This window comes from Artemia franciscana, chromosome 6 (genome assembly GCF_032884065.1).
Source record: "Artemia franciscana chromosome 6, ASM3288406v1, whole genome shotgun sequence".
In the NCBI taxonomy this organism is placed as follows: Eukaryota; Metazoa; Arthropoda; class Branchiopoda; order Anostraca; family Artemiidae; genus Artemia; species Artemia franciscana.
In genome coordinates, this window is record NC_088868.1 from 28,545,564 (window position 1) to 28,569,570 (window position 24,007).

The following is a 24,007-nucleotide window of genomic DNA, read 5'->3' on the forward strand; positions in this document are numbered from 1 at the left end:
AATTAAATCAATGGCTCAAAATAGATTTGTATGTGAAAAGAGGAAAATTTAAGCCTTTTTTGATTTTTGACTGGCCTGAAAAATAAGACAAGCTCACTTTTGAGTTAAAAGCTCAAATTTTCAGTTATATCTACATGTTAGATAAGGAGATATAACACATCTTGGAATAAAAATCACAACCTCTCAGATATGTCTAAGGCTCAAAACACATTCGTTATGTGAAAAGCGCAAATTTTCAGCTATTTCTACTTTTTGAAAAGGAGGTATAACGTATTTTGTAGTAAAGCATGACTATTCAATGATCTTTAGACCCAAACAAGATATAGAAACGAGGATTTTACTAATCGATTCAGCATATTTAGTTTAATAGGGTACTATTAATAGGGTATTGTTATGGGTACTTTCTTGGTGAAAACTGTTGCATAAAGCCTTTAGAATTACTGCAGCCAAAGACTGCAAAAACTTTGGAGGAAACTTAAAAAAAAATACCAAGAAAACCAATGCTTTCTAAATTTTAGGATAGAAGGACATCCCCCTCATTATAAGTGCTTAGGATCCAGTAACTTGTTAAAAAAATAAAAATTGGCACCCACTTACAGACAGTAAAATTTAGCACAAAAAATACTGGTAGCCTATAAGCAATTGTTGTTTGAAACAAGTATCCTGATGGAAAATGTAAGCATAAACTTGGTTTTGCAACAAGACATTAAACAGTTCATGGTAACGATCTGTAAGTGAGGAGCGACGCGGCTCAATAGTAACCGAAACTCCAACAACAGAATTTTGATACCGACAGATATATCAAATAAATTGACTTATTATGCTGATTCCAAATATATAGGTTTCATTAAGTTTAGTGTTAAACATCAAAGGCTACGAGCCTGATAATTTTGCCTGATTTTCCAAAGGAGGGGAAACATCCCCTAAAAGTCTAAGAGTCTTCACACCATCAGATTCAGAATTCAAAGAAACTAATTTCAGAGCTTTTGACCTCCGATCTGCAAAAAAGTGGAATTTTCCATTTTTTGCCAAAAGAAAGATCACAGATCTATCCGGTGGTCTTGAAATGTTGGGAGAGGGCTCATTCAAATCAAAATTAAAAAATCTAGTGCTCTTTTTTAAGTGACCAAAAAAAGTGGAGGGCAACTCGGCCACCTCCCCGCCATTTTCTTGCCCAAAATCGTCCGATCAAAATTTTGAGATACCTATTTTGTTCATTATCGATGAAAAGCCCAACAACTATTCCTTTGGATATAACATGATCCCCCAGAGCCCAAGGGGAAAGATCTTTATCGTTATAAAATGAAACAAGATCGTCAAATAAGATCGTTTTAAAATGTGCCCATTGTTTACGCAAAGTATTTGTTATTGAGAAGTATGCATACTTGTTAGGGGAAATTTTACACCGGGCGAATTTACCTAAATTTCTATACAAAATTCTTTTTATATGTCTTGCTTTTTCTTTTCCGTTTCAATTTTACGCGTGGAGTTATTAAGGTAATTTTCCAAGGCATATTTTCACCGTGATTGAATTGTCTAGACGGTGACTGGGGGAGTTTTACCTCTGTGGAGGTGGGCCAGATTTCCTGGCATTATTTAAAAAACGATCAGAAATTAAATAAAAAAATTTCTACTTAAAGTAAGGAGGAACATTAAAACTTAAAACGATCAGAAATATTTCGCATGTGAAGGGTGTTGTCGCCTCCTCAACACCTCGCTCCTTACACTCAAGTTTGAGTTTTTTCCGAATTCCTTAAGAACGACTCCCGAAAAACTTTTTTTTTACGAAAGTTCTTTCTGTTACGAATAAAAGGTGCAAACATCCTAAAATATACAAACATAAAATAATAAACTTTAAACCCCCTTTTCAAGACATTGAAATATTTTAGGTGTAGATACCTCTTCCCTCTGTTTTCCTCAGAGAAAAATCTCTTACTCCAAATTATTTTTAATTTTCTTTTACGAAAGTTCTTTCTATTACGAATAAAAATTGCAGACATCCTAAAATATACCAAAAAGATTCTAAGAATTGTAAACTTTAACCCACTTTTTGAAGCATTTCAAGTGTAGATACCTCTTTCCTCAGTGTCCCTGATAAATAATCTCTTACTCCAACTTATTTTTAACTTTTTTTTTTTTTACAAAAGTGCTTTTTATACGGATAATAGTTGCAAACGTCCTAAAATATACCTAAGACACTCTAAAAATAATAAATTGTAACCTACGTTTACGTGGTAGAGATATGTTTCAGGTTTATACACCTCTTCCCTCTGTATCCCTCATAAATAAATATCTTGCTTCAACTTGTGTTTAACCTTTTTTTCTTACAAAATTTCTTTCTATTACGAATAAAAGTTGCAAACATCCTAAAATATACCTAAGACATTCTAAATATAATAAATTGTAATCCACTGTTGCAAGCTATTTATATTTTTCAGGTGTAGATACCTCTTCCCTCTGTATTCCCCATAAATAAATATCTTGCTCCAACTCATTTTTAACTTTTTTTTATAAAAGCGCTTTTTATTACGGATAAGATTTAAACATTCTAAAATATACCAAAATAATTCTAAAAATAATAAATTTCATCCTGCTTATGGAAGCTATTGATATATCTTAGGTGTAGATACATCTTCCCTTGATAACACTCATAAATAAATCTCTTGCTCAAACTTATTTTTAGCGTTTTTTTGCGAAAGTTCTTTCTGTTACGAATAGAAGTTGCAAACATCCTAAAATATACCAAAAAGCTCTAAAATAATAAACTTTAAACCACTTTTTCAAGCTATTGATATGTTTCAGGTGTAGATACCTCTTCCTTCTGTATCCCTCATAAATAAATCTCTTACTCTAAACTTTTTTAAAATTTTCTTTTTACACAAGTTCTTTCTATTACGAATAAAAGTTGCAGACATACTAAAATATACCAAAACATTCTAACAATGATAAGCTTTAACCCACTTTTTAAGCCGTTGAAATGTTTCAGGTGTAGATACCTCTTCCCTCTGTATCCCTCACAAATAAATCTCTTGCTCCAACTTTTTTAAATTTTTTTTTGCAAAAGTGCTTTTTATTTCGGATAAGATTTAAACATTCTAAAATATACCAAAATAATTCCAAAAATAATAAATTTCATCCTACTTTTGGAAGCTATTGATGTATCTTAGATGTAGATACATCTTCCCTTTGTAACACTCATAAATAAATCTCTTGCTCAAACTTATTTTTGGCTTTTTTTTGCAAAAGTTCTTTCTGTTACGAAAGTTGCAAACATCCTAAAATATACCAACAAGCTCTAGAATAATAAACTTTAAACCACTTTCTCAGGCTATTGATATGTTTCAGGTGTAGATACCTCTTCCTTATGTATCCCTCATAAATAAGTCTCTTACTCTAAACTTTTTTAAAATTTTCTTTTTACACAAGTTCTTTCTATTACGAATAAAAGTTGCAGACATACTAAAATATACCAAAACATTCTAACAATAATAAACTTTAACCCACTTTTTAAGCCATTGAAATGTTTCAGGTGTAGATACCTCTTCCCTGTGTATCCCTCACAAATAAATCTCTTGCTCCAACTTTTTAAACTTTTTTTTTGCAAAAGTGCCTTTTATTTCGGATAAAAGTTGCAAAAATCCTAAAATATACCAAAAACATTCTAAATTGAATAAATTATAACCCACTTGTGCAAAATATTGATATTTTTCAGGTTTAGATACATCTTCCCTCAGTATGCCTCTTAAATAAATCTCTTGCTCCAACTTATTTTTAGCTTTTTTTACGAAAATGTTTTTTATTAGGGATGAAACTTGCAAATATCCTGAAATGTACCAAAACTCTGTAAAAAATAATAAATTGTAACCGTTTTTTGCAAGCTCTTGATATGTTCTAGGTGTAGATACCTCTTTCCTTTGTATCCCTAATAAATAAATCTCTTGCTCCAACTTATTTTTAACTTTTTTTACGAAAATGTTTTTTATTACGGATGAAACTTGCAAACATCCTGAAATGTACCAAAACTCTGTAAAAAATAATAAATTGTAACCGTTTTTTTCAAGCTCTTGATATGTTCTAGGTGTAGATACCTCTTTCCTTTGTATCCCTAATAAATAAATCTCTTGCTCCAACTTATTTTTAACTTTTTTTACGAAAATGTTTTTTATTACGGATGAAACTTGCAAACATCCTGAAATGTACCAAAACTCTGTAAGAAATAATAAATTGTAACCGTTTTTTTCAAGCTCTTGATATGTTCTAGGTGTAGATACCTCTTTCCTTTGTATCCCTAATAAATAAATCTCTTGCTCCAACTTATTTTAACCTTTTTTTTTACTCTTTCTTTCTATTAAGATCTTTCTATTACTAATAAACCCACTAATAACCAGCTTTTTTAAGTCATTAATACATATCAGGTGTAGATACCTCATCCCTCTGTATTCCTCGTAAATAAATTTTTTGCTCTAACTTAATTATACCTTTTTTCTACAAAAGTTCTTTCTATTACGAAAAAAAGCTGCAAACATCCTAAAATATACCAAAAACATTGCAAAAATAATAAATTGTAATCCACTTTTGCAAGTTATTGATATGTTTTAGGTGTAGATACCTCTTTCCTCTGTATCCCTCATAAATAAAACTCTTGGTTCAATTTATTTTTCACTTTTTTTTTCAAAAGTTCTTTTGATTACGAATAAAAGTTGTAAACATCCTAAAATATACCAAAAACATTTACAAAAATAATAAATTGTAACTATCTTCTAATATAACTATCTTCTAATATTAGAAGATAGTTATATTAGAAAATACTTTTTAATAATAAATTGTAACCAACTTTTGCAAGCTATTTGTATGTTTCAGGTATAGGTATGTTTCATGTTTCAGGTATTCCCTCTGTATCCCTCATAAACAAATCTCTTACTCAAACTCATTTTTAAGTTGTTTTTTTTTCAAAAGTGCTTTTGATTACGGATAAAAGATGCAAACTTCCTAAAATATATGAAAAACATTATAAAAATAACAAATTGTGACCCACTTTTGTTTTTGGAGTAGATGCTTCTTCCCTCTACATCGCTCTATTTGGACAATTGTGGTCGAGAGACGAGACGTGAATTGAAAACTAATTATAGGCAGCATTTGTCTTAGTATTTGCCTCGTGTATCAAATTCTATGGAAAAAACAAGGAGAGTTGTTTGCCACAATGAAACAAAAAGTCAATATCCTTGGCAAATTGAATTTCTCGATATAATTTTCTAAAAGCAGTGTAGTTACTTAACCAGCTTGAATATTTCCGATCTGTCGTATTAAATATATAAAGAAAACTTTTTTTTAACTGAAAGTCAGGAGCAGCGTTAAAATTTAAAACGAACAGAAGCTATCCCATATATGAGGAGGTTGATATGATATGATATCCCATATATGATATATATTCCATATTCCATAGACGCTATGGAGATCTCAATGTCCGACAATTAACGGGGTCTCGAAATGGAAATTTACTCACATTATGCTGAAATAATATTTTCTAGATATTGACATTCTTTCAGTTTTTGTGTAAAGGTGCAGAAGATAACATTTTTATTTTTTCTAGAATCAAGACTAAAGAAATTTTTCCCATTTCCATTTTTTCTCTTTTTCTTTTTTTCTTTTTTTTGTTTTTTCTACGTTTTTGTTAAATATCCTCTTTTCAGGACGTTTTTTCTCGAATCTTTTCATAAGCCTTTTATGTTTTTTTTCGATCCGTAAGTGTGGCCTTCAGGTGAAATCAAACAAAAAAAAATACTATTTTTTCACTGAAAGTACAGAGGAACATCAAAACTTCAACGAACAGAAATTATTTCTGTTTGGCGGCCTTCGCCGAACTTGCTTCAGGCGGCCTTCGCCCTCCTCAATACCCTGCTTTTCAATCAAAAGTGTTAGTATTTAAAAAAAATGCTTCTTATTGTTCTAAATAAAAAGTCCTTGTGTTTCAGGAGTTGTTCTTAAAGAATAGGAAAAAACATATTGATGATTTTGAAATCTCCCTCATATACGTAATAATTTCTGTTCGTTTTAAGTTTGATACCACTCCTTACTTTCAGTTGAATAAAGTTGTTTTTAATAAATTTAATTTCTGATTGTTTTTTTAAATAATACTGGCAAATCTTGCACCTCCTCCATGGAAAATTCCTCTCCCATGGAAAATTCTTCCATGGAAATTTCATCTCACATTAAATACCCCCACCCCCCTTCCAGAAAAATCCCCCCAGACAATTTTATTCTCTCCAACAGTTCCCCTAAATAATTTCTTATACTGCTGTTTGAAAGGAGACTTTTCTTTACCAGCCAACTGTAGCTAACCGTAAGAGTTACCAGTTTAAGTTCTAATGAATAAGTATATATAAATATTTTTCAGTGATTTGTGAGTGCGGAGTCTTGCTTGGTAATGTTGATATTTTGGCACCATTGTTGTCCATGTTCTTCCTGATGCTCTACGGAACTGTGAACCTGGCATGCTGTCTCCAAACACTTTTGAGATCACCTAACTGGAGACCAAGATTCAAGTTCTATCACTGGTAAGAGTTAACTCAAAGCGAAAAAAATATATTTGAACAAAAGGCTGGGAAGGTCTTTCTAAACAAAATTAAAAAAACATAGTCTTGACCTGTTGAAAGTTGTCATGAGGAAGTGTCAGTCCCTCTGTGTAAGAAGATTAAAATTTACAAAAGTGCAAAGATTTGTATATACTTTCTTTGTATATACTATTTGTATATACTAATATACTTTGGGGTGCATCTAAAAGCCAATTATTTCAATTAGCAACGATTACGTTTAGATTTTTCTGTATTAGTCGTTTTCTTTTTTTTTTAGTTTTTTAGTCTTTTTTCTTTTTTTTTATTTTTTTCTTTTTTTTAGTTTTCTTTTGTTTTTTTTCTTTTTTAGTTTTTTTTTATAAAAGATTGTTTTTAATTCTTTTAAGTTTTATGCATAAAACTAAGTTGTATGTCCGTCTGTTACACTATCTATATCTAAAAATAAGTTGTATGTATTTTTGTGTTGAGAGTTTGCATATGACGTCTGAAAAACAAAAGAAGAAAAAGAAATCTGAAAAAAGAAAAAAAAGTGAAAAACTAAAAAAAACTAAAAAGAAAAAACTAAAAAAAAAGAAAAAACCTAAAAAATAAAAAAAATTAAAAAAAGAAAAAACCTAAAACGAAAAATCTAAACAAAAATAAAAAAAAATAAAAAAGTTAAAAAACTAAAATAGAAAAAAATTAAAGCATTTTGTTTTTCTGTATGTTTGAGGGTTTGCATATGACATCTGAAAAATAAAGAAGAAAATGAAAACTAAAAAAAGGGTAACACACTAAAAAAATAAAAAGAAAAAAACTAAAATTACTAATAGAGCTAAAAGACTGAAAAAAAAATAAAAAAACTAAAAAGAAAAAAAGAAAAAAGAAAAAAACTAAAAAAAGAAAAACTAAAAAAAAGGAAAAACTATAAAAATAAAAAATAAAAAAAACATAAACTAAAAAAGAAAAAACCAAAAAAGAAAAAACTAAAAAAACTAAAAAAAAAATAAAAAAGGTAAAAAACTAAAAAGAAAAAAGCTAAATAAAACTAAAAAAGCTACAAAACTACAAAACTTTTTTTTTATGTTTGAGGGTTTGCGTATGATGTCTGAAAAATAAAGAAGAAAATGAAAACTAAAAAATAAAAAACTGAAATTTTTTTTATAAAAACTAAAAAAAAGGAAAAAATGAAGAAAAATCTATACATGACGTCATATTCAATATGACGTCAAAAAAATAAAAGAGCAACATGAAACCAGACTTGCAGTTGACAAAGAAAGTAAAAAAAAATGTGTGTCGAGGAACCACCAGAGCAACGCGTAACCAGACTTGCTGCTGAAAGAGAAAGTAAAAAAAAATTGGTGTGTCGAGGAACTACCAGAGCAACGTGAAATCAGGCTTGCGGCTGATAGAGATAGTAAAAAAAGAAGGCGTGTTGCTGTATTGCAAAAGCAATGCGTGTATAATCATCCTACAGTGTCAACAAAAAGAAAACACCAGGAGGAAACACCAGAGCAACGCAAAACCAGGCTTGCGGCTCAAAGAGAAAAGGCAAGATTAGGAGTTTCCAATCTGAAAAATTTCAGATCAATTGCTGGCAATTGGAAACGGAAAGCTCCCAGTTGACTCAATCTCAGGACGTGTACAACTGCCTCCTGAATTCTTTAATTTATTGACGTCGAAAAATGATTTGGTTGAAAAGGTATTTCCGAATATTCTAATCAACTATGAAAATCATAAATGGTTAAGTAAACGAGAAATCTTAATAGCCAAGAACAAAAACGTCCACGAAATTAACAATAATATTCTGACCGAGATTCGAGACCAGGCAGTCATTTACAAGTCTTTCGACACAGTTCTGGAATCAAATGAAGCGGTTAACTATCCATCGGAATTCTTAAATTCCATGGATCTCCAGGGATCTCTAGGCGTACCAATAATACTGTTGCGAAATATTAACCCACCAAAGCTATGCAACGGCAGCGACTTGCCGTAAAAAAACAAAACAATAGAAAACATAATAGAGGCAACAATCTTGACAGGGCCTACCGAGGGTGAGGCTGTTCTTATTCCTCGCATTCCCATGATTCTAACGGATCTGCCTTTTCAATTTAAAAGATTGCAGTTCCCAATTCGATTAGCATTTGCAATCACCATCAACAAAGCTCAAGGGTAATTATCAGAAAATGCGGTATAAATCTTAATACTGTTTGTTTTTCCCATGGACAATTATATGATGTATGTTCTAGAGTCGGTAAACTGGACGATCTATTTATATGCACAGACAATGGGACCGCGAAGATTGATCTATATCCACAAGTTTTACGCAGTTAAAAATTAGCACCTTGCATACGTTTTGCTTTAGGGGGGGGGGGTTAGGCTTGCGGCTCAGAGAGAAATTACTACTATACTACTAGCAACGCGACACCTGGCTTTCGGCTGAAAGAGAAAGTAAAAAAAAAGAATACGTGTCGAGGGATTACCCGATTATATCAGAAGAATTACCAGTTGTATATCCGCAAGTTTTACGCAGTTAAAAATTAGCACCTTGCACACGTGTTGCTGGGACACCTTCTGGAAAAAAACTAAAAAATAAAGAAGAAACATAAAATAAAAAAAGAAGTATAAACTATAAAAAATATAAAAAGGTAAACAACTAAAAAGAAAAAAACTAAAAAGACTAAAAACTAAAAAAGAAAAAAGAAAAGAAAAAATTAAAATTAAAAAACAAGGGATTATAAGAATTCAAAAACCTTAAAAAAGAAAACCAAAACTTTGAAGCTTAGGAGATATCATTGTTAGAAATTGGACTTGCATTAATAATCAAATATCTTTGAAAAAACTGAAATAGAGCACAAGGGACAATGAGAATCTATAAATAGAAGCCTGCCGCGTCTGAGAAAATTCGTGAGCCTTGATTTTGGTTTTTGCAAATGACATCATATATTATGTTAGTATATTATATAATCATTTCTTATGACATCATATAAGCATTTTACTATATAATGTCTGTTGTAAGGCCCAAAAAAACGGAAATTTTCAGTTGCAGTTACCATAAATCATGACTTTTTGGAACCAGCATCTGAACTATCAAGCCTGATAAGATGCAAAAATTGACAGCCTGGACCATCAATTACAACAAGACCAATACGGGCAGCTAAAGCAAATGCCATTGTTAAATTGTCTGGGTATTCAAAATCCAAAAACATGTCAAAAATGAAGAGCAAAGATATAAATGGTCAGAAGATATGCGAAAACGCAGCTAGATCGTGTAAAAAATGAATTAAAGAGAAAAGACACACGTGGCATGAAGACATGCAACACCGATCAAGTGAACGAGTCAAAATGAAAATGAAGAGCAAAGACACATGTAGCTAGAAGACATTTGACACCGAGTATGTGAGCAAGTCAAAAAAGAAAATGAAAAGCAAAGACACACATGGTTAGAAGTCATCACGGTTAGAAAAGCAAACAGTCCTTGCATATTACTTCATCTTCTGCCAGCGATTATCTTCTGTGCGTGAGATGGGAGGAGCTATGCATTTTTTTTTTGCAGTTTTTTGATACTTTTATTTTTGTGGTGTCATTTTTAAGGTTTTCAGAATCCTCCCTAACTCTAAGGTTTCGATGTGTGTGCTTTGTTTCTAGTCTGATTGGGGAACTAAATCAAATTGTCGCTCTACACAAATTTATTACCTCTATTTTCGAAAAGGAAACTTTGATTTATTGTATTTCTTCAGCATAGTCATGTAAACAATTCAAACTGTCACTCGACTAAAAGAGCTTAGGTTTCCCCTGTGGAAATTTCTCCCTGGGTGTTGGGCAAAGCGTCAAAATCATAAAGAACTCCAACTGGAGGATATAATGGTAAAGGGAAGAGATGTAGATCAATTGAAAGGATCGGGCAATCACTGTGATCCATCAAAAAGTATACTAAAAGCCATTTGTATTAAAATGGAAACTGAGTGAGTTTCTCTCTAAGTGAAACTATCGATAATTACTCATAAAATCAGAGTTTTATTTTTTTTTTTTCAGTTTTAATGCAATTTTTTATTTTGATTTTAATTATAATATTAATAGTATTTTAACTTATAATAACAAATCAATTTTTATTTTTAATTAATAAAACGTAAATTTTATGCAAATTAACTAATTATTGATAATTGATATTATAATAGTATTAGTTTATTTTAATACTTTTTCTTTTACTTAGGTGCTTATTCTGGAACGTATCCAATTGCAGCTCCAGGGCCGAATTTCAGGCTTTACTCCACCAAAAAATTGAAATAACAGATTCTCCTTTTTATAAGTTTTGTTATTGCTTAGCTAAAGGGTCGTATGTGGGATTTTTTGGTGGGGTGGGGGTACAGAAAAAAGACTTTTAAAAACTCACAACACGGGGAGATCAGGGTTCAAAACCCTTAACACCCTGGATAAGGCCTTGCTTAGCTATCACTTCTATTCATTGGTTTCTATTCTTTCAGGGGTTGTTCTCTACTTGGATCCGTTCTCTGTGTTGCTGTGATGTTTATGACGAGTTGGCTCTATGCAATTATTGCTCTTGGACTTGCTGTCGTTCTTTACAAATATATTAAATATACTGGGTAAGCATTTTCAAATGTTAATAGCAAAAAAAAGTTTTTTATTTATTTATTGGGATTGTAAAGTGCTTACACACCAGTCTTATTATTACTTAATTATGTATTCATTAAGAGAATTGCTAGAAGTCAGATGTAAGCATATTTTGACCGGGTTTTTAGTGTCACTCACTGGAACCAATAGGGAAAGGATGGACGGGGGGAGCACCGGCTCGATAATTTCTTACAACCTCTAGAATTAAAAGCTAACATTTTCAGTAATACCATTGAAAAATACCCTGTTTTTGCTTGCAAAATTATCACCATTTTACAGAATTGAAAGATTGCCCCCTCCCCTAGATTTTGAAAAATGGTTTTGCTCTCGCCCTAACATTTTCATGAATTGTCGTCGCTGCGTCGATTTGAGCTAGGTCCATGCGATTTTCTAAAGTAATTGTAATAGTCTTGTTAGTGTAAAGGCCCTTTATCGCAAATCATCGGATCTTTCATTTTGATGTGTTTTAACCCTTGAAATGATTTTGATTTTTTTTCTTTTTTTCAACAAAATATGCAAGGAAAGATTACAGAAACAAGCAAACAAGGAGATGTTTCTTTTCAGAAAAAATCTCTTAGCTGCATATATAATTAAATATATGGGTCTTCCAAATGAAGAATTTGATTATATTTTGATATCTGGTTGTTATTTGCGAGCAGTTCAGAGGTCAAAATGATAATCTATAAAACAAATAGTCCAAGTTAATAAAAAATATAAGTTGCTAGTTTTTATTTTAATTTATCAAATATACCAAATAATTTACCGAGTTTTTTTTTTAATTTACCAAAATATATGCAAGAATTTGTTTTTATTCTTACCAAATAACTTACCAAGTTTTTATTTTAATTTACCACAATACACGTTGAAATTTGTTTAGGCACGTGATTGCTAAGAATATTTTTTCATAGATTTAGTATAAACTTCGTATAATTAACTTCAAATAATTTATTTAGTGTTTGATAGCCAAAATGTTTGTGCCATGTTTAATTTTAATCTTTTTAGAAACTATCTTTACAAACTAAATTGAGACTCAGGATGTGACACAGAACTCGATTATAGTTAAGGATTTTTGTATATTTATCGTAAAATGGCAGAAAAAAACTAGCCACTAAGAGCTTGTAATGCATCAAAGGAGCGAACATTCCGGTTCTGCTATCTCGCATTATTAATTGTAATTTTCTTAATTAATTTATAATTTTCTTAATCATTAATTCATAATTTAAATTATTATAGAAAATTGATTATGCAATAATACTGATACAATTTTGTACAATGAATATTAATGAAACAATTGATTTAATGTATTTGCTATAATTAATATGTTAATACTATTTTGTGGTTTCTTTTGCCTTCCAACGAAAATAATATATATAACTCATAAACACAACAGAAAATTGTGTTATGGAAGACACCAACAATCTGAAAAAAAATTATTATTAGATATAAGACATAGGCAAACTGCTTTCAAACTCTCTGCTCCCTTAAACTCATCATGATTATTTTTTCATAAACTGGTTCTCATGACAGATATATAAATCAATATACATAATCTTTTGTGGATTAATATTCGGCTCATGCATAGTTATGTTTATGCAAGTACATGATGTCTACATATATGGCTTACATATATGAACACGGCCCATGCACAGCTGCCATTGGGAGAACGATGACACTGTCATGTAAAGAAAAATAAGGTTTTTTCCGGATTCATATCGACGAAATAGGTCTTGGAAAAAGTTTGAAGAGAGAAATGTCACAAAAATGATATTGACTTATTTTCAAATAATAAGAGAAGTTTGAAAATTCTGTCAAATTTAAGCAGTTCAAAAGCTAAGTTTAACCAGTCCCCTTTCTTCTTAGATTCAGCGAGAAAGTGACAGCTTGACTTGACATTGTGCATACATAAAGAAATATTCTGAATATTAATATTAGTTCCAGAAACAGATAAATATGTTTTGGCCAACGAGCTCTAAATAACGGTAGCAGCAGTAGCTGAAACTTAGTAAAGAAAAAACAACGGCCTATAGTAACAAAAAATTGAAAAACACTTTTTTAATTTTTATTTATTTATTTATCTCATATTAAGTTTTAACAAAACTTAAAAAAAACATATCGCCTCCTAATGCCACAGCATGATTTGAAGGAAGGATAATGAAACAAATCCACAAAAAGATAAAAATTAACTATAACGAAAGTAAAACAGTTCAAAATTTTTTAATTTTTTAACTTTTTTAATTTTTATTTATTTATTTATCTCATATTAAGTTTTAACAAAACTTAAAAAAAACATATCGCCTCCTAATGCCACAGCATGATTTGAAGGAAGGATAATGAAACAAATCCACAAAAAGATAAAAATTAACTATAACGAAAGTAAAACAGTTCAAAATAGGGATGATACCTTTTTATTGACAGTGAATAGATATAAAATTATTTAACTGTATATGTGTTCGAAATATTCAGTTAAATAATTTCATATCTATTCACTGTCAATAAAAAGGTATCATCCCTATTTTGAACTGTTTTACTTTCGTCATAGAAAGGCAGTGTGGTCTTCGAAGTTATCTATATATTAATTATAATTAACATCAACCTCAGAAAGGGGTTTGAAAAAATAAAATATAACTACAACATCTTGTACCCACCTGCAACAAACTTAGCCCTTAACTCCTCAATTCTCTCATCGCCTGTCAATAAAAATGAAAGATTAATTTTAATGATTTAGTTCTATTTTATTTTATCAATTATGTGTCCTATTAAGTAAATCAAATCTAGCTAATGAATTTCTTTTATTATTAGCTGATTCAGGAATAGTAACTTTTATCTCGATTACTCTTAATAGTAAAATGTTATTTTGAAACAAATTCATGGGAATATTTTCTAAACCCTGACTTTGTAAAGTAAGATTTGGAATATAATTAAACACAAAAAAAAACAGCACGAAAAATACGAGGACATCCACTATATGTAAATTAAAATAAATACTAGAAATAAAAAAAGGTAAATTAAAATAAATACTAGAAATGTGTCTTCTTTTTAATTTTCTTCCATGTTGTTGTTTTTTATTCATCTTTGGCTCAGAACCATCTCTTTAGTAAATAGTAGAATGTTCTTGGGGATACCAAAAGAAACACACTTGATAATACGCATGCAAAAAGACACGAATAGACAACTACTACTACTACTACTACTAATAACTCACTGCAGCACCAAGCCGCCTGAGGCCAACACAGCTACGCACGCTCCTCCTCCAACCTAATCTATTTAAAGCCTCCCTCTTTACACCCTCCCAGGAAGTTCCCATTTCCTTTAAATCCTTATTTATGACATCCTCCCAACCCAGACAAGGACGACCTGCTTTCCGTGTAGCCCCAGACGGTTGGCCAAAAAGGACAATCTTCGGTAATCTGTCATCCTTCATCCGTAGAACGTGGCCTAGCCATCTCAACCTTTCTTTCATTATAGCCCCAGAAAGCGGGATTGAACCACACTTTTCGTACAACCTACTGTTTGAAATACGGTCAGTCAGCCGGGTACCCAGAACAATCCGTAGGCAATTTCTCTGGAAAACATCTAGTAAATTTTCATCTGCTTTTCGGAGTGTCCATGCTTCAGAGCCATATTTGACCACTGTCATCACTGTAGCTTCCAATATTCTAATCTTGGTTTGTAGGCTTATCTTTCTATTCTTCCAAACTTTTTTTAACTGTGAAAAAACACCCTGAGCTTTAGCTATTCTACTTTTAACATCTTCACTGCTCCCACCATCTTTACTAATAATACTACCAAGGTAACTGAAGCTCCCAACCTGATCAATCTTTTCGTTACCTAAGGTCACCTGCTCATCTTCACTTATTCCTAACCTTAGTGACTTAGTCTTCTTAACATTAATTTTCAAGCCTATTTTAGCACCCTGAACTCGTAAAACCTCTAAAAATTCATTCATTTTGCTCACACTTTCATCTAATATGCTTAAATCATCAGCATAATCTAAGTCCAGGAGCGTTCTTCCTCCCCATTTGATTCCATGGTCTCCAATTGCCTTTCCTGTGCTCCTTAAGACGAAGTCCATCAAAATGATCCATATAAAGGGGGATAGAACACAACCCTGCTTAACTCCTGATTTAATACAAAACCAGTTGCTAACCTCATTTCCTACCTTAACCGCAGCAGTATTATTCTCGTACATAGCGCAAATCACTTTAATGTATTTTTCTGGTATACCATATAACGATAAGACCTTTGTTAACGCTGTTCTATCAACAGAATCGAAAGCTTGCTCATAATCGATAAAACTAAGGACCAAAGGTGTTTGACAACGAAGGGACTTCTCAATTATTAACCTAAGAGTGAAAACATGGTCGACACATCCTCTACCTTTTCTAAAACCGCATTGTTCTTCCCTTAAAACTTTGTCTACAGCATGTCTCAGTCTAAAAAGTATCATATTACTCAGTAATTTGCTACCTACAGAGACCAGACTAATGCCTCGATAATTCCGACATTCACTCTTGTCACCTTTCTTATACAGTGGTTTAATTAAGGTTTTCCTAAAATCATTGGGTACTTCCCCTTTTTCAAAAATCATGTTCATAATCTTCAGTAGCTTATTCCTAACCTCAGAGCCACCATATTTAAGGAACTCATTAATCATACTATCAGCACCTGGGGCCTTATTATTTTTTAATCCTTCTAGCACTGTCGCTAATTCTTCCTCACTAAACAAATCTTCCTTCACATCCAAGGTATCACAAACTTTTTCATTTTTATCTATATCTTTTCCTGCAACTGTATCTCGGTTTAGCACATTCTCAAAATGTTCCACCCATCTTTCTTTAACTTTTTCCTTATCACTAATTGTGACCCCATTTCTATCTTTAACTGGGACTAGTCCGGATCGGCTACTCCCTTTCAATTTATTAACATGCCAGTATAATATTTTACTATTATGCCGTCTAGCCGCATCTTCCAGATCCTCAGCAATTTTATCCATCGCCTCCATTTCACATCTCCTTAGTTCATATTTTAATGCTTTCTCCACTTTCTTTACATTCCTTTTGTTTTCATACGACATATCGCTCAGATAATTCTTATACAAACCCCTTCTACTCTCTATTAAACCTAAAGCTTTTTCACTTATATTCCTAGTTGCTGTCTTAGCACTCTTCCCTAGGACACCATCAGCAACTTCACAAATTGTTTTTCTGAAATTATTCCAACCATCTTCCACATTGTCAAATTTTAAACCCTCAAGTTTAGTACTCAACTGTTCCTGGAATTTTTTTTTCAAATTTTCATCCTGAAGTCTACCAACATCATAACTTCCCGGGAGGGAGTTACTCTTCCGAAATTTCAGCTTTAAATTAACCTTAGACACTACTAGATGGTGATCTTTACTTTTAACATCAATAACGGCACTCCTATACACCCTAGTATCTTGTATTGATCCTGCTAGTCTTCTGTTTACAATAACATAATCAATAAGGTTTGCTGTCTTACCATCACGTGAATACCATGTCAACTTATGGGCCATTTTGTGACCAAACACCGTATTGGTTATAACTAGGTTGTTATACCTACAAAATTGCAAAAGCCTATAGCCATTACTGTTTTCTTTTCCTACACCAAAATTACCTAGGCTAGGATACCATCTATCCCTATTTCTACCAACCTGGGCATTAAAATCTCCTAGCAAAAACACCATATTTCTACCTGGTACCCTGTCTATTTGCTCCTGTAACTGTAAGTAAAATTCATCTGAGTCACTAGTATCTCCATCAGTTGGTTCAATGGGGGCATATACTACTATAACTGATACCCTAAACTTTTTAGTCATAAAATGAGCAATTAGTATTCTATTATTAATACCTTCCCAGCCTAAACAAGACTTAGCAGCTTCCTTATTCATCATGAGCCCTACTCCCTGTCTATGTACCCCATCCTTCCTTCCTGAGTAAACAAATTCTATGTCACCTAATTTCATGCTTCCTACCCCTGGGATATGAGTTTCTGAAACTCCTAATAAATCCAGTTCAAACCGTCTGAATTCGTCAGTCAAAATGTCGATGCGATAGTCATTTTTTAACGTCGTAACATTCCAAGTTCCAATTTTCATGTTCTTTAAATCTTTGAAATTATTTTGGCCTCAAGAAAAGCAGTGATCCCGGATACCAGTGCAGGATGGGGACCAACATATCTTCTCAAGTCTACACCGAAGCGCTTAAGCCGGCTTAGAACCGGACAGCAAGAAGTCCCTGGGACCTCCAGTAAGTTGGAGGCTTTGTGCAATCCTGGGCCCATCTTGGTCACAACATGGTTTTCAGCACTTGGCGATGCTCTTCTATCAACAAGAGTCGAAATCCTGCACAGACAGTCCCAAGCCTATTACCTCCGACTCATTATATATTCATGCCTACAAATATTATGCTACTACGGGGAGGCAGCCCATAGTAGATAAATTAGCTAGGAAGAGGTTTTTCAGCCCGAAAACGCCCATAAAAAAAAACCAAGACCAGAAAATTATCCAATAATCAGAATCCCGTACGAGTGCTGTGTTGTTTACTAGGCTATAATTTCCTCGAGGGGCGCTACTCCTCAAGTGGGAAAAATTGACCGCAAGTTTCCCAGTCTTGCAGGTACCCCGAAAGGGTCGAGGCAGCCCTTTACAGAGGCCGTTGTCCATAAATCTGGATCTTACGCCCTGCCGCAGTTGTCCTCCTATAGAGGATCCTCCCACGATGGTGTTCAGCTTCACCATGCAATTTAACCCATTACTGGGAGAAGGTTTGTAACTCATCTGACGCGTGAACACGGCAGTTGGCCCTGCTGAGTGTACATTTGAGGGGCCTTCTTCCTCCTCCACCTGAAATTATGACCCCCAGGGGAGGGTTTCCCAGTTTCTATTATGGGCCCCACTGGGACAAGGTCCTACTTGGCCTAAGCCTCCTATGGAGCTACTCTACCTATCTATAGGGCTTACATATATACATATATATATATATATATATATATATATACACATACATATACATACATATACATACACACATACACATACACATACACACATATACACATACATACACATATACTCACTAACGTGCAAATATATACCCTGAATTGGTATAGGCTAGGTCTGTATATGGTGAATATTAATTTCCTTTCTGATGCAAATGCACAATAACTTTGGATTCATGGATGCAATTCTGACTATAGAGATAAGTATTTTTCTTACTTGAAGTGTATGTGCAGAATTAGAAATTCTGCTGGTACTACAAAAGTAGACCTAAGTAGCCAATTTAGCCTGTCTGAAACATCTCACAAGCCAACACCTTATAAAAAACACCTTTGATAATTTCAATGAATAAGAAAACTTATTAGAAATTCTGCTGATACTGCAAAAGTAGACCTAAGTAGCCAATTTAGCCTGTTTGAAACATCTCACAAGCCAACACCCTATAGAAAACACCTTTGAGAATTTAAATGAAGAAGAAAACTTATTAGAGACTCTGCTAATACTGCAAAAGTAGACCTAAGTATCCAATTTAGCCTGTTTGAAACATCTCACAAGCCAACACCCTATAGAAAACACCTTTGACAATTTAAATGAATAAGAAAACTAGTTAAAAACTCTGCTAATACTGCAAAAGTAGACCTAAGTAGCCAATTTAGCCTGTTTGAAGCATCTCACAGGCCGACACCCTATAGAAAAACACCTTTGACAATTTAAATGAATAAGAAAACTAGTTAAAAACTCTGCTAATACTGCAAAAGTAGACATAAGTATCCAATTTAGCCTGTTTGAAACATCTCACAAGCCAACACCCTATAGAAAACACCTTTGACAATTGAAATGAATAAGAAAACTAGTTAAAAACTCTGCTAATACTGCAAAAGTAGACCTAAGTATCCAATTTAGCCTGTTTGAAACATCTCACAAGCCAACACCCTATAGAAAACACCTTTGACAATTTAAATGAATAAGAAAACTTATTAGAAATTCTGCTGATACTGCAAAAGTAGACCTAAGTAGCCAATTTAGCCTGTTTGAAACATCTCACAAGCCAACACCCTATAGAAAACACCTTTGAGAATTTAAATGAAGAAGAAAACTTATTAGAGACTCTGCTAATACTGCAAAAGTAGACCTAAGTACTGCAAAATACTAATGATGAATAAAACATGAATTGAAAGCGACGGAAAAGCTCTAATTATCTGACTAAGCTAAAAACCAACCCTAAGAATATATATTCCTATACAAACTAAAAAAATGGCATGGGAAAGAAATTAAAGACATTTTTAGGCCAATGAGAATGTGCTATTTGCTTCTTTCAGCAAGAAGCATTATCAAGTAGTACTATCAATTAAAAATGTAATTTTGCCTTAAAAAAAATGTAGTATCTCTTTTGAGATACTACATTATATATATAGATATATATATAGATATATATAGATATATATATATAGATATATATATATATATATAGATATATATATATATATATATATATACATATATATATATACATATATATATATATATATATATATATATATATACATATATATATATACATATATATATATATGGTTTTAACTACGTAAAACTTGCGAATATACAACATTTTTTGCTGTCCCATTGTCTTTGCATATAAATAGATTGTCAGGTTTACCGACTCTTGAACATGCAACATATAATGGTCCATGGGAAAACAATCTGTATTCAGATCTATCATGATTCTAATGATTGCCCTTAAGCTTTGTTGATGGTGATTGCTAATCGACCATTCCCTGTCCCGGTGTCCCGGTTGTCATTTATATCCCCCTGTTTCCCCCGGTGTCCCCGTTGTAGTTGTGTCCCTGTGTCCCGGTCGTCATTTATATTCCCTGTGTCCCGGTCCTCATTTGTATCCCGGTGTCCCGGTCTGTATATACATTCGTTTTTTAGTTTTGTTTTTCTCCTTTATTTTTTTCCTTTTTAGGTTATTTAGATTTTTAGATTTTTTAGTTTTTTTATTAGTTTTTAGTTTTTTTTTCTTTTTTTTGTAGTTTTTACCTTCTTTTTAGTTTTGTTAGTTTTTTTTTTTACTTATGTCCTGGTCGTCATTTATACTCCCTGTGTCCCGGTGCTTTGTTGATTGCTAATCGAACATTCCTTTTGTCCTGGTCGCTTTCTCTTTGAGTGTCGTCATTTATTTTTTTCTTTTTTAGTTCTTTTAGTTTTTACCTTTTTTTTTTTTTTTTAGTTTTTTAGATGAAAATTTTTTTTAGTTTTTTCCTTTTTTTCTTTTTAGTTTTTTATTGGTTTTTACCTTTATTTTAGCTTATTTTTCAGTTTTTTCCTTTTTTTTAGTTTTTTTTTTATTTTTATTTTTTTTAGTTTTTTACCTTTTTTTAGTTTTTTTAGTTTTTTAGCTTTTTTACTTTTTTTTATTAGTTTTTAGTTTTTTTTTGTAGTTTTTGCCTTTTTTTAGTTTTTTCAGTTTTTTTTTAGTTTTTTATTGGTTTTTACCTTTATTTTAGCTTATTTTTCAGTTTTTTCCTTTTTTTTAGTTTTTTTTTAGTTTTTTTAGCTTTTTATCTTTTTTTAGTTTTTTTAGTTTTTTAGCTTTTTTATTTTTTTTATTAGTTTTTAGTTTTTTTTTGTAGTTTTTGCCTTTTTTTAGTTTTTTTAGTTTTTTAGCTTTTTTATTAGTTTTTAGTTTTTTTTGTAGTTTTTGCCTTTTTTTAGTTTTTTTCTTTTTAGTTTTTTTGTAGTTTTTACCTTCTTTTTAGTTTTGTTAGTTTTTTTTTTTTACTTATGTCCTGGTCGTCATTTATACTCCCTGTGTCCCGGTGCTTTGTTGATTGCTAATCGAACATTCCTTTTGTCCTGGTCGCTTTCTCTTTGAGTGTCGTCATTTATTTTTTTCTTTTTTAGTTCTTTTAGTTTTTACCTTTTTTAGTTTTTTTTTTAGTTTTTTATTGGTTTGGATCACCCTATCTCGTCCATTATAAACTTTTTTACTTTATGTTACCAAACAATTTTGAATTGATTGGGCTTGCTAAGAGACATGTATAAACTTGAAAAAACTAAAAGCGGATGCGTACTTTTCAAAAGATCTTAAGAAAACCATTTAACTTCTCCTATTTTGTTCCAGAGGTAGAGATATTCAGTTTCAACGAAGCTTTAAATCATTAAAAAGTATAGAAATTGTTCTTTTGAAAAAACGGAGCAGAATTTTTTTTTTAAGTTCAGGACAGGACAGTCGCTGAAAATTTTAAGATTTCTTACCAGGGAAAAAATGTATCCCTGCTAGGAAAACACTGAAGATCAGATAAAATAAATATCATTTCAATTTTCAGTCAAATCACAAATTCTTGACAAATAACGGTAGTAGCTAGTACCCTGAGAGAATTCACCAATGGGCCTTATGTCTTTGAGACGGCCAGCTGACACTGAGGCTCTCAAAACGATTTCAAGTTATCTTTCCTCTCAAAGAGATGCGCAATGCGTAGTGTTTGATTTTCAAGCACAAAAGTTTAAGATTGACAAATGAGAATGAAGAATTAACCTCTAGAGGTTGTATAGGTACGCAGTGGCACATCTGTCCGTAATTATATGCTTACACTCCATAAAAGAACGAATCGTTATTTATAGAGTGTAATTGCAGTTTTACTAGTGGTTAAACAGCTGCTTATAGTTGTACACATCGAATAATACGGAGGGGGGAGTCCACTGGATCTTTTGTTGTAGATAACAGTAAAATTTCTCAATCCTTATGAAGGATCGTTCACATCAATCTGGATTGGTTTACCTCTTAACATTCGTTCGCTTAAAAGAGCATATTTGGATTAAGCGTACAATATGGCGAAAAGGAATTGATAGTTTCCCCCTTAGCAAAAAAGTATTCTTAGAGTGAAATTTGACATAATTTTAGGTGTTATCTGGACGAAGGTAGGAGAGGAGGGAGGCTTTCACTGGAAAATATTTGATCAATCAGCCCTACCCCGTCGACAAACTTAGACATTATGGTCTGACAGGCCATTCTTTGCAGTTGTAAAATAAAAGAAAACAATGACATTAGAAAATATGGAATGATGATGTGATGTGATCATAAATTGTCAATATCTTCATTTTGGCCATGATTGTTACTGTTATTTTGACAAAAAATTTTGACAATTTTTCAAGGATTTGCTGACAAAGAAGTTCGAAAAGAAATCATGTTGCCACTTCAGCAAGACATTTTTTTTTATAGACTCGTGCAAAAGTAAAAAAAAATCTTCTTTCTCTTTCCCTAAACCAAGCTATTTTCTTTGAGACATTGGGAAAAGAATTTATTTCTCTCTACTGAATAACTCCTGATTTATCATTGAGAAGACATATTGAACAAATTTACTGTCTTCCCATGACAAGCACAACCATATATTTTGCTTGTTGTTAAGACAATTGTGTGGGTTTATGTATTTGGTATCAAATGTCAGCAGTTAGACGATAAAATATATACTTAAATCTGAATTATATATATTTACAATATATTTTATATTTATAATAAATATACTTATGCATTTATATTGTGACATTACACAGATAAATATTCACTGTGGGTATAAATTGAAGGCAGCTAGAAGTTCTATTATTGGTATATCTGTCTGAATTTTTAGCTTTTATGGAAACAGAAATATTAAAATACTTGATGAGACTTTATTTGAAAGAAATGTATTCTTGACCTTTAATGTATATATCCCTTTACTTCCCTCTCTGAGACACTAGGACCACTGGGTCCATACGATCACCCCTGGAAATAAAAATAAAAATTAAAACGCACCCGCGATCGGTCTTCTGGCAAAAAATACGAATATCCACATTCTTGTAGATAGGAGCTTGAAACTTCTACAGTGAGATTCTCTGATACGCTGAATGCGATGGCGTGATTTTCGTTGAGATCCTATGACTTTTAGGGGGTGTTTGATCTTATCGGATCAATTGTTCTAGATAACGGGATAGAGCCCATTTGAACGAAAATTAAAAGTTTTAGTGCCCTTTTTAAGTGATTAGAAATATTGGAGGGTAACTAGTCCCCCTCCCAAGCTCCTTTTTCTAAGTCATTTTTTAGATGCACATTTTTTCTGCATTAACTATGCCTTTGGGGATAATATTTCTCTTTACAGTCGGAAAGGTCTGTGTCATTAAATTTGCCCATTGTATATCTATAGTATTTGTTATTGAGAATTGTGCAGACACTATCCAGGGGGGATTTCTGCTGAAAGGATTTCCTTTGTGAGAATGTTCTGTGTGGAGTGAAGTCTAAGGGGGTGGGCTTTCCTTGGGAAATTTTACACTGGGGAATTTTCCAGAATTCCCATGCGAAATTCTTTTTTATTGTCTTACTTTCTCTTTGCCGAATCAATTTTGCATGTGGAGATGTTTAGAGCAATTGTTCGGGGAATTTTCACCGGTTTGGAATTGTGTAGAAGATCTATCCGCAGGAGTTGGATTACCCACAGAAGAAATTCTCCGTGTGGGGTCTTCTGAGAGATAGTTTCTACAGGTTTGATTTTCTGTGGGAGTGGCTTTCTATTAGGGATTTGTGGGGGGGATTTATGGTGAAAGTTTCCATGGAGGGAGGAAGGGCATTTCCAGCCTTATTTAAAAAACAATCATAAATTAAAGTATTTTTTAAAGGAAAGTGTACTAAGAAAAATTTTCCAGCCGTAATCTTCCCAAAAAAAATTTTCCGGATGAACTTTCAGCAAGATTGGAACAGTCCGGGGGGAATATTCCTGGCGGGGTGTTTTACATGGGAGGAACTTTTCATGGAGGGATTTTCCTTGGGGTGATGAAA

The 24,007-nt window shown here is 32.3% G+C and overlaps 1 protein-coding gene across 1 annotated transcript in view; it reads left to right on the plus strand.

Annotated features, from left to right (window-relative positions):
• LOC136028534 (solute carrier family 12 member 6-like) overlaps window positions 1-24,007 on the plus strand; it is a 236,358-nt gene that overhangs the window by 153,783 nt on the left and 58,568 nt on the right. The window contains 2 exon segments of the mRNA XM_065706380.1: window positions 6,395-6,554; window positions 11,036-11,155. Of these exon segments, the coding sequence (XP_065562452.1) occupies window positions 6,395-6,554; window positions 11,036-11,155 (280 nt within the window).